General features: G+C 39.7%; 1 protein-coding gene across 2 annotated transcripts in view; it reads right to left on the minus strand.

Annotated features, from left to right (window-relative positions):
* The window catches only part of jph3b (junctophilin 3b), a 45,482-nt gene extending 33,508 nt beyond the window's left edge, over positions 1-11,974 (minus strand). For both annotated transcript variants that reach the window (XM_053318609.1, XM_053318608.1), the window contains exon 1: positions 11,593-11,974. In XM_053318609.1, the coding sequence (XP_053174584.1) occupies positions 11,593-11,974 (382 nt within the window). The remainder of the gene's footprint in view (positions 1-11,592) is intronic.
* Positions 11,975-12,842: the final 868 nt, after the last annotated feature.

Consider the following 12,842-nt stretch of genomic DNA (forward strand, 5'->3'; position numbering starts at 1 on the left):
CACCTGTGAAACAACTGTGCCCAAGATCCATATAACAAATTCATTCTAAGCAGGTTTTATGAGGTGTGACAAAATAAAGTACACTTAAAATAGTCGGTAATACATACTGATTTTTGAGTGTGAGTATGAGTGTGAGAAGGCAGCTACTCCACATGTGCCTCTAAAGCTTCATAACCACCTGGAAATCATGAAGATACAATGTGTCAATAAAGGAGCTTGGAAAGAGCCAGGTTTGCAGTTTCCTTTTGTTGCCAATCTGTATGCTAAGCTAAGCTAAACAGCTGCTGGCTGTAGCTTCATATGTTCTGTGCAGACATAAGAATGATGTCAGTCTTCTCATGGAACTCTTAAATAAGAAAGTGAATGTGCGTATTTCCCAAAATATTAACCTTTGAGTTGCAGTTTGATTCACATCTGAATTGAAAATCTAAATTTTTATTATTTGGTACTTAATAGAAACTGTTAAGTATGTTGATTTCTTGCAAATTAACTACAAAACAGCATACTGTAAAGGTTAGTATGTAGTATACACTGTATAAAGTTAGTATTCAGTATGGAATTATTTGAGACGCAGCAAATGTCTCCACTTTATACTTTATTTTTTATTTTACAGCTACTCAAAGATAATGTTGAAACCAGCCGTATACAAGTTCAGATGAGCAATATCAAGATTTGGGGAAAAGGTTTGCTTTTCACACATCACAAGTATTTTGTGTAGGAATCTAGGGGAAATGTTATATAGATTTAGTACACTATCACAGGCATGCTAAATATTATACATATTTTGTCCCTTAAAAGCACTGAATGAAACTACCCTCAGTTAAACAGTCTATTTGTAGAGTCAGTCTATAGCTAACTAAGTGTTTCTAATATTCTGTCTGCAACATTAAGACCGCTTTACGTAATAGTTAAACCTCTCAGTATAACACAATACTGCTAAACAGCATCACATACTACAACTTCCAAATATGACCATAAAATATTTTCGACAAAACTGAGCAGAAAAGCTTTCTGGGAAGGAAGGACTTATTCTGGGCCGCTATAGATTAAGCCAGGTGTACCTTAAAAACTGGCAACTGAGTGTGTAACCAAATAAATGTGAAGCAGCGTGTGGGATTTGGCTTTTTCATGTTTTCCTGGAAGCGTATACCACCCTCAATCAGAGATGCCAGAGTGAATAAAATATTCAGTGGGGCACTAGGCTGCTTTTCCAATGTCTGCCTGTCGCTCTCCATGGTGCTGAAAAATACAATCTGAGGAGCAGACGGTTGGTGGTTTCTCCTTCAAAATCGAATCTGTTAACCCAGCAGACTGTTTTTATGAGAAATCAGACATGACATGGAAACTCTAGAAAACATGATTATTAACCAGAGTGAGGTGCAAACTTTCTTCATTGTCAAAAAAAAAGCAGTAAGTTGTTATCTTTGGAAACAAAAGGCTGAGAAGAGAGGCATGCAACAGCAGAGTAGCTTAACCTCCTCTTCTCATTTTCACTATGAACTTGTCACAGTTGTATTGTAGAGAAAAAAAGCTTCCGGGTATATGAAGGCCTCACCTCCAGGCCTACAGTCGTGAGGAGAATCCACTTCACAACTCGTATGCCAAAACGATTTCACTGATTCTGCCTTGAGGCCAACAGGAAGCACTCTCAAATCATATGGGCCCATAACCCGGGCCGAAGCTACTGCGGGCACGAGGCAGCCGCACGGAAAGAATTAACATGGAGAGATCAAAGCTGCGGAAACATCACAGAGGCACAGCGCACAGATCACGCGCCAACCCCCGGGCTGAATTCATAATTGTCTCTTTAACAAATGCGCGCGTCTGTTCTCTGTTTCTAGGTTAAAAACCATCTGTCTCCTAGGGCCCGGATTTCATTCAAGGATACAGCACTAAAAGACACATGTCAAAATCTCTACATTTTGAATTGTACTTTTATAATTGTATTTCTTTTTTAAATTAAATTCAACTATTTTGGTGATAAGGCTGTGATAAGTATGTGCTACTACTTTATGACTGAAAATATTGATTTGTGGAACAGCAGTGAGAAAAAGAAAGGATGGCGCAAGACCTGCTGTGAAGGAGTTGAAGTTGGTTATTTTATGAATTATTAATGTGTTGTTTCACTATGTCAGCACTTGCATGTCAGAAGAGTATTTGTATTTGTGTGTGTGTGTGTGTGTGTGTGTGTGTGTGTGTGTGCGCGAGAGAGAGATGGTGAGGGAGAGTAACTTTAGACAACATGAGAAGACGAGTTTCTCAGTTTTTTCTTTATGTTTAAAATCATTTGTGCTAATGGATGCTTTAATTTCTTCGGGTTTTCACAACCAAGAAATCTGTATTTAGAATAATATTAATACACAATAATGGTGAGGGGAAGGGGGATGAAACTTTCTTACCCCTTATTAATATATTATATCTGCAACCTTCCTTATTTGAAAAGAATTCCCATACCCTTGCTCTAATATCTCAAAATAATTTAACAGTATTGGTGCAAGTCAATTCATTATTAATGACTAAAAGACGCATAGCTTAAAGACTCTAAGATGGTGTACCTTATAACCTTAACCTTAAAGTGATCCTCCACTCAAAAATGAGTTTTTCTTTTTTATATTAATTGGATGTTTGAGCTTCACTGTGCAGAATGACATTTTGATGGGCAGTGTGAAAGTTGAAATGATGAACCTGAAACCTCCAGTGCACACACACACACAATGAGAATGGACTTTGAAGTAAAGTAGCAGTTAAACTTTTGAAATGAAAAATATTTGCTTAGTCATACAATCTGGATTTTTACTAAAGGGAAAGGAGAAGATTCAATTTTTAACATCAAAAAAACATGTCTGACACAACTTATTATTATTCAAAGCAGTGTTTTCATATGCCTGAAGACATGTCTGGAGGGGCTCTTTAACATTTATACTAGGTTAATCAATTAACAGTAAAAAATGAAAACTTCCTGCACTGATCTCTCATACCAGTCAGACCACCCTCTCTTCAGCCTTCATTAATAAAGTAAGATCATTTTCCTACAGTCCCTAATAATCAAGAATTTTAGGGGAAGTTGCAGCATTATGCCTCCGCAAGTGCTTTCTGGGTAAACTCCCCCATTAGTATGTCCAGTTAGTACTGTATTAGTACTGTGGTGCAGGGCAGACTTCCAAGATAGATATTTGGAGTTTTCATGTTTTCAGACAGCCCCACTAATCCTCACTACAAACATCAAACCACTCCCATTACACCATTACATAAGCTAAAGCCTGCAGTGGGGTTGTTGTGGTAGTGGAGGAGGTGCGTATTAGCACTGGCCCTGAGAAGAAGAAAAAAACACCAAAGCAGAATGCAAGTGATACTCATGAACATTTCACTGTACAACTGAAGTGTGTCTGAAGGAAATCAAAAAAGTGATGTACAAATTTTGAGGAGGTGGATTTTCTTTGACCCACCATTTATGAGTAATGTGCCACTTATTTCTAAACTGATGTAGTAGATGGACTATAATGATAATGGCCATTGCTTTTAGGAGGAAAAAAGAAAATTGTGTTTGTCTGTGAATGCCAGCGGATTGATATTGTTAGGAAATGATGACAACTTTAGTGCAGGTGAAACTGTTTTACTTGTCGAGTCAAAATGACAGAAAAAGAGAGACAAGAAAATTTTCCAGGATAGTCCAAAGGATCAGGTAATCTAGACACAGCAGCTGAGGAGAAAAGCAACAACCGCACAGGCAAAAATAAAGACAGATGGTAACTAAAGACAGGTAGACAAGACATCTGATGGGCGGTATGCCAAACAGACACGTAGCATATGTGCTGAACCGGCATGCAGACGGACAAGCTAAACTACAGTTAAATCACTGAACACTGTAAGCAAGGGAAGCCAGTTCAAAGCTAAACCTCAGCCTGCATAAATCACTGTGTGGGACTGTTATCCGTTTAAGAGATTTTGCTTGGGCCATTTTTCTGTATAAATCTTTCTGATTTCCATTTGAGGATTATTTATCTGGTAAAAAATGTCATGGAAAAGAGCCGTGGTAACATGGTGGCATGAAAATGTCCACACTTGTTTGTCATGTTGTAACCAATGGTTCCCAGTTTCATATTTCTCAGTGTAGAAATTGATAATCCTTACTTACACTTTTTTGACTTCCCACAACTAACACATAAATATGGGGAGAAAATGGTCTCAAAGGGCATATGGGACATCAAGTGGAAGGTGAGAATATCTACAGGACCAATAATGACAAATGGGTGGCTGGCATCACTGAATATTTACCCAAAAACATACTGTATCTACTTAGAACAAGAGAGTGAAGTATGAGGATGGATTTACATGTACCCCTGTGGAGTTTTCAAGTAAACAAACACATTTATGCTTACATTCAGTGTTTGTCACCAAAGCGCATTGTGTGTATCCTTGAGGCTTAACAAACATGTTGAATGCATTTTCCTTCTCATGAGACATTTGCAAAGCTAATTTTCCAAATATTCTAATTCCTGTATTGTTTACATCAGTGTTTGCTAGCTAGCAGTCTTCTTCTGCCTTTGCTACATTTCTTGGTGTGTTTTCAGCACCAAATGTAGATCAACAAACTAGTGTCAAACTGCCAAAATCAAAGTTTATTGCATTACCGCATGCATTTTTGTCCCTACGCAAGTGCACGAGTAACGAACAAATGAGGAATCCTAGCTGCTTGCTATCAAAAACTCTAGAGGGTACCTTTAATGTTTACATGTAGCTTGAAACACTGATGGATAGATCAGGTAAGAAGAGTGTCAGATAAGACTGGGCAAGTAAAAGAAGATATTTCTGCTTCCCAAGTACTCCCAACCCTGTAGTCAACCCCTTACTCCCTTTAAAAAAAATATCTGCCTTTATTACAAAGTACAACCCTTTAGCCAAAATGTGATTTTCTGTTTTATTTCTTCTTAAATGATAGTACATTTACTTTCTCTGGATTTTGTACAGAACAGGAAACTGAAGATGTATCTAGGGATCTGGGGAATTGTGATGGGCATTTTTCACTCTCATCTTAATCGAATAAATTATCAGCGTATTATTCAATAGAGGGGAAAAAATGGTGGTTGCAGCATCAGCCAAGACCTAGAAGCAAACACTAGAAGGATGGTATACCTGAAGCCAGCAAAGAAACAAAGCCAAGAATAGAGCTGTCCAGATAGCTCCTCTTGGCGACTCAAGAGGGCTGTCAAGGCGGGCAACATACACAAGTGCAGTGTTAATCTAGAGCACTGTATCAAAAGCACAAACACCTCTTCCCTTGCCCTCCTCCACAGAGAGGTCAGAGGTTAAAATCTGCCTGACAGTGGTATCCTTGAAACACTTACAGTCACACCAAGGACACTTGTGCTTTTGTTGGTTAACTAGAGGACTTGAAACCTGGCCCATTGATGTTGCCTGAGACATTGACCTCATATAGTGTAGATCTTGACTTCTTAACAAGACTTCTTTAAGTCTATTGTATGTCTATAAAACAAAATATTTAAAAATCAATGGTCCACTAAGTAGCTTTCTGAGCTTTCAATGTGTAAGTGTAACTGATAAACCCTCTCTCCTAGAAATGACATTCATATACAACTAGATTGCATTTTTGTCAATGAATAAAGTTACAAGTGAAGTCACAGTGGAGGATTGAGGCAGTTCAACATGCAGGACTCTGGCAACAAAGTCCTATGTGTGGTTTTGTTCAGGCACATAATCACTAATAACAGTAAAGGTTAGTGATCGTGAATGAAATGGTGGTTTCCCCTGAATGTTAATAAATATTTTGTGCTTCAAGTCATGGCAGACTTTTTCTGTATTAAACCAAGAACACGATCTTCCCGTAACCTTAGGCGAGTGCTGCCAGTGCTTGAACATAACCATAAAAAGTTTTATAATGCTGTAGTTTCTACTAGCAGATGTTGCACTGCAAGATTTGATATCTTGTTGGGATAAAAAAACAAGTAGGTATGTTGTCTGTGAACATTTCACTCACACATTCAGTATCAATAAAATTCAGCCAGCATTACGTTTCTTGTAAAACATATTGTCTTTTGCAGATTAGTTGTATATGAAGATCATTTCTCAGAGGCAGGGTTGACTAGTGACATACTGTATTGCAGGTCATGGGAAGCAGTTTAAAAATGGCTCCTCAAGACCTCCAGTATGAACATGAATGTGCATGGTTGAGTCTTCGTTGGAGGATAATACAGAACACAGAGTCACACAGTAAGTAGTTGAAGTAGTCTGCCCACACACTCAAATTGGCTGCAAATATTATTTTCCTAGTGTTTTACACCTATCATCAAGCTTTCAAAGCTTCTGTCTTACATTATGTGACCAAAACAAAGCAGAACATCATTTGGCTTCAACCACCTATTTTAACAGTGTAGATTATAGATTATTTGTATGTAGTTTCTGGGTGTATTTAAACATAAATGTATTTGTTTTATGTCAGATTATATAATATGGTCAGAGCTGTAATAATTGTTGCACTGATAGTGGCCTTTAGCAAACTAACAGGATACAATATGTTAATGTTGGATAATTATTGTTGTAGTGTGTATGCCAACAGCTGGAGGACAGGACGGGGGGGGGGGGGGGGGGGTTCATGGCCAGGATGCTTCTGTCATGATTCCTGGTGTAATGAAGCATCTGTGATTGGATGTGCCAAAACATAAATGCTGCCACATTTTTTTCCCTTTCTTTTTAGCATTTCTGTGAAGTTGTCATATATGTGTTTGACAGTGTGTGGTGGTATTAGGTAGTCAGACACAACAACCACTACACTGTAATGTTTAGCAGTAGTGTAGTAATCGCTGCTTCTTGCTGTGACTCACTTCATCTCTCACTAAACTGATTATTGAATCTGTCTATTGCTCGCTTTTTATTTTTCTACTTCACCCCGTTTGCATGTTTGTGTATGTGTGTGATAGAAAGACAGAGAGAGAGAGGGAGCAAGAGAGAGAGTGAGTGAGAGAGTGAGTGGTTGCTAATCAGTCAGCTTAGCTCTTCATCTCAGTAAACTCCATTAGCCCGGAAGGCCAAACAAGCCAATCAGAGCCCGGTAAAGCCGGTCGGGCGTCCAATAGCATCGAGGAACACTGAGTCCCTCGTGACACGCTGACCTGCTGCATGTCGGTGTGCGTTGTTATGGAAACCCTACTGTACAGAGCAGCTCCGTGGAAAGGCAGCAGAGCGAGGGAGGAAAGAGAGAGGTGGGAGGAGAGCAGAAAGGGATGTTGGCAAACGTAGGAGAGGAATGAAAAGCTAAACAACAGTGATACAATAGAGGAGTGTTTCCTAGAAATGTGGCATCAGGTGTAGTTGGAGGGGAGAGTGGGACTGGCAGTCAGTTTAGGTCTGACTGTGGGAAATGTAGCTGGCTCTAAAGTGCACAACTCGTTCCAAAAGTATGTAGGCAGACGAGCATCTCTGAATGTTTTGGCTCCTGGCTCTTCATGATTGCAGGTTTCAATGGTAAACTATCAACTTTAATCTGAAGGTAACATATCAGATGAACATGACCTTTTCATGGCAGGGTTTCTTTCAGTAAGCCAAAGATATTTAGACATATTAACATCATATTCAAAAAGTCATTTTCATTTCACAAATACTCATAATAGAGGATGTTGATTACAGTCTGCATGATTTATACCCAATTTAATACTTTATTTATCAAGAGCACTTTGGTGAAGCTGTATTAATTCTTATTATGTAACCATTTATATTTTTCATTACTGTAACTTAACAGAAGAAAGATCCATTACATCATGACAATTCTACCTTTCAGTGTTTTTTATTCATTAAGAACACATTTAGCTGATGGTTTATCAGGCATTTCTGTATTTCAAAGCATGTGCAATTTAAGGGAGAAACTATCACCCAGTATACACCTAATAAATTACTTCAAATTTCAGTTCATTGCAACTTTAAATAATATGGTTGTCTCCCAGATGAACCGCCATGTTTCATTGCTAGGTATACTAAACCTACCACATGTTGATATGAGTTGTCAGCGGCGAAAAATTGTTGCAATAGTAACTCTTAAATAACTGAACCAAAATATAATTCATGTGACTTAACAAATCAAAATACTCCACATAAAAACTGTTGCCACTATTTACTATAAAGCATCATTATTCAGTAGTTCTTTAATATTGATACTGAAACCAATATGTAATGTAAAAGGAGTCACTTATACAGTTGAACCAACAACTCATTTTATAGCTTTTTGTTTTAATTTTATATATCCACCTTTAGTTTCACCTGTCTGTTCAATCAGAAACAGAAAACCACTATATGCTAACGTGAAAAATTAATTTTAATTTTCATAGACAGTATATACAGCGACTTTCCTGAGGAGTTGATAGGGACCAAAACACAGACTTAAAATTGTCAGGTGCTCCATAAAATACAGCTCAAAATAAATGCTAAGCTGTTTTGCCTCTGCTACATGTGTGAAAGCTAAGCAACAGTTTGCTAACACGTTAGCCGGAATCATTTCACAAGGTGTTAAAGAGTCAGGTCAGTGTGTTAGCGCTCTGTGCTCGGGTCAAAACTGATTAATGCAGCTTTAAATATTTCAAATGATCCCTCAAAACTAATTCCAGCAACAACAGGTTTAATTTGTTAAATCGTTTTTAGTCAGATAATTAAAGCTTCATTATAGCGTTTGGTATCAATTTGTGACAAGCATTAGGGTTTCATCTAATACAGACCTTGTGAGTACCATTATCATTTACCTTAACACCTGTGAGACGACTATCGTATCCACAGCCACCGAATACACTGCTGCCAGTAGACCACACACACCAAAACTCACAAACTCACTCAATATCAGTGTATAATGGATACTAAACTATCATCTGTTCACTTATTTACTATATCTTGCTTTTTTACCACTGGTCCTTGCTATTGCGCTATACCATTTGATGCTGCACCACTGCAAATGTCCAGACTGTGGATTTAATGAAGTATTATTTTATTGTATTAAATCTCATTTAAGAAACACTCCTTTCCTTCAGGTTTCACAACAGCTGTGCTCTGCAGCTGTTCACTGACTTTTGAAGAACATACAATTACACACACTATTCAAAGATAACTGAGATGAAAATGTGCCTTGTGGAAATCACCACAAAGCTATAGATATATTGGTTGTTAGTAGATTTATCCTGCAGAGAAGACATACTATACATCTAACAGATCATTATCAGAGAAAATACATTCTCTCTTGGGACACTTCATCAGTTTGAGGTTGTTTCTTATTATCTTTCAGATTAATTCTATGGCGTCATACCTCACATTTTAGCTAGATATATATATATATATATATGACTTTGCATTGCTGCATAGATTTATATTAAGGACAAATACAAGCTGTTAAAATAAGGACACTGTGTACTGTTGGAGCTAGATAAACACTCATAACTAGGCCAATCTCTGCTGCATTTACAGTATGTGGGTTCAAATACTTCATAGAGCTACAGTGTCTCTTTTCTAGGTTTCTAGGTTTTCTTATCACGTTGCTGTCCATATTCGCCTCCTCTTATAATGTACATGATCTCACTCATCCCCTGATTAGAAAGCATCTCTCATTATAATCATGATAATCATGATTTCATTATCTGCTGGTCATTTAACTGATCTATTCATCCATCAACCTGTACATATGTCGATCTATCTCTCCCATCCCCTGTCTATCCATCCCATCTGTCTGGTTATATATCAAGCTGACTTCTCCTCCTTTGTCCTGATTCAACCCCACAAACTAGTCTGGTCTGCGGATTTCATGGGGCTGCTCGGGATAGTGTGTGCGTGCATGTCTGTGTGTGTGTGTGGTCCAGACCGGCATTGTAAAGCAGCCTGCTAGTTGTAGAGTTATGTAACAAGGATTAAACTGCATGTATGCTACCCTCAGCTCTGTTGCTCAGCTCACACACATACCGCCAGGTTTCTCATATGTGCATTTCTGCACGCACAATGTGTATGCATGGGTGTGTGTATGTTTATATTTTTACAGAAAAATCCATATAGTGTCTGCCTCATTAACAGTGACTGAACTAAGAGAGTCAAAGTGCATTGATGGCATTGATTTCAATTTCAGGGCAAGATCACTGATATTCACTTTAAGAGGTATTCTTTAAAATTAAGCCTTATTAATATGTTTACATGTGTGAATGGGCTTGAATTGTATATAGTGAATTGTAGAAGAGAAGAATTTTACATTGTGTTGCCATATTTAATGTTAACTGCAGTCAAATGATAAAATAATAGTAATACCAGATAAATTATTAAAGTGACTGACACATGATTTGGCAAAATTTTGTAGGTGTCATAATAATATTGCAATGAGATTTTTATGGAAATTTCCCCCATAAGATATTGCACTTGTTTTAGCCATTGTCTTTAGCCAATTAAAGCACATGACTGTTGGCTAGTCCACCATTTTACCCCAGACTGAGATATTTCAACATCTACTGGATGGATTGGCCCGCACTTTGAACAGAAATTCATGGTTCCCAGAGGATGATGCTTTGTGTCATTGGTGATCTTGTGGTCTTCCCTTCACTACCAGCATGAGATTGATGTTTGTAGATGTTGCTGAAATATCTCAACAAATACTGACTAGATCTCCATGAAATTTGATACATATATTCATGATTTGCAGATGATGAACCGTAATAAAATTAAGCTCCCTTTTATCTGGGGCCATCGAGTCAAACCTTTAATTTATCTAATATTTTGATGTATGACCAAAACAAATTAAATTCTCATGCTTTTTTTCAGTACAGTAGCTAACGTGCCAAAATGGTAAACGTGGCAAACAATGTTAGCATCTCAGAGAATGTAGCATGGCTGTAGACTCTGAAGTAATAACTAAAACCACAACATTACATTTGTGGTAAAATAATATTTGGAAATTAGCCTCTGACACCCCCAAAGGAGTGTTCTGTGGTGTATGTCATAATATATTTTATGACATACAGTAGAAATTAAACACTGTACGTACACTCTGGAATTGTGAGTGCGGAAATTGTCTCTTCCCTTCCCTCTATTTAATGTGTAATGTCATTTTACCATCTTCTGCCCCTCCAACCTTGTATTCACCCCTTAAGACCGCATTGCCTGAATTGAAGGAGGCCTCCAAATACACAGTGTGTCCGCATAGACAGACCTGAGGAGTGATGGTCAGGAGTGGAAGGAAAGTGAGAAATGTAGACGTTTAGAGATTGAGTATAATTTTTTTAACTGTATCCTGATTCAACCTCCAAATTCTGCGTGTGTGTGTGTGTGTGTGTGTGTGTGTATGTATCAACATGGCACGGCAGAGGAAACGCTAACCCGAGAAGACCTCTGAACAAACTCCTCCTATTGCATATCTGTCACCTCTGTAACTGTCACCAGCTGTCAATCATTCTCCACTAACAAGTTTTTGCAGAGGACAGTTGTCAGTCACTCTCAAATATCGCTCCTTGACAGGCACTTGGTTCATACATCCTCACAATCACTCTGTCACACATGCTCAAACCCACCGCCAGCACATCCACAATGCATCTGCCTGTGTGTGTGTGTCTCTTCTCTCCTTCTTACCTCCATCTGAGTAGGTCTCTGTTCCGTATCCGTCTTGCAGCCCGTTGTTCCACGTCCCCTCGTACTTCCCGCTGGTCCCTGTGCTCTCCCGTACGCCGTAGCGTCCCTTAAAGCCGTGCGTCCACTCACCCTTGTACACCCAACGGCCTTTATTCTCGACACCCACGCCATGTCTCTTGCCCTGAGCCCAGGTGCCCTGGTAGGTGTTTCCGCTGGGCCAAGTGTAGACACCCAACAGCTCAAAGCCATGGGCCCAGGACCCGCAGTACTCGCCCTGGCCCTTGGGTCCCGTGCAGATCCCATGGCCATGCGCCTTGCCCTCCTCCCACCCTCCGCAGTATGACCCCCCATCGTCAAAGTTGAACCTGCCGCCAGTGGACATGCATGAAACAGGTCTTGGCAATTCCCCTGAAGCCTCGACAAAAAGAAAAAGAAAAGAAAAAGAAAACAAGGGGAGAAAAAAGAAGGACAGGTTGGTGCTAGAACCAATCCATGGAGCTGAATTTGGAGATTGGTGAGGTCAGGGGTGAAGAGGAGGAGGAGGAAAAGGAGAAGGAGGAGGAGGAGGAGAGAGTGGGAGGAAGGGAAAGAGAGCTCCCACACAAATCAAAAAACACCACCCTCTGTTTTCAGCTGGCTCAGAGGAGAGAAAGGAGGAACAAGGTGAACAACAAAAACTTGGACCCCACAGGGGTGTCAGGAGTGTCCCGGCGTGGTGGGAAAAGGTAACGTGAAGTTGTTCACACCATCCTCTTGGTGGGCTCTTTGTTGCATCAGCTAGCACTTCCTGGCTTCGTTGTGGCAGATACAGGTGGGAGAGGAGGAGAGTGGGCCCAGAGCTGCCATTATCCTCTCTCAGCAGGAGTTTAAACCATCAGGCAGCTCCGCCGGCCTGCCATCGGCCTGCCTACACAGTCTTCAACACACAGGCACAACTCTTCCTCCTACTCCTCTCTCCTCCTTTCCACTCAGGCCCCCGCGCTCAGCCGCCTCCTACCTGATGATGCCTCCACCTCTCTGGAGTGTAGAGGCGAGAAGTCTCCCCGGTGGCAGCCCTTCAAACCTCCAAGACTCCAGCATAGAAGCCTTCTTCCCTCTCCGCTTCTCCGATCATCAGCACTGAGGCCCCAACTGGAGCTGTGACATGCTGTGTGATGATCCCAAAAAAAAAGACTCTCCTCTCCTAAGAAATTGATTTTTTTTCTTCGAGTCTGCTCCTGATGATCAGACAGATAAAAAAGACCATTTAA

This window comes from Scomber japonicus, chromosome 5, assembly GCF_027409825.1.
Source record: "Scomber japonicus isolate fScoJap1 chromosome 5, fScoJap1.pri, whole genome shotgun sequence".
NCBI lineage: Eukaryota > Metazoa > Chordata > Actinopteri > Scombriformes > Scombridae > Scomber > Scomber japonicus.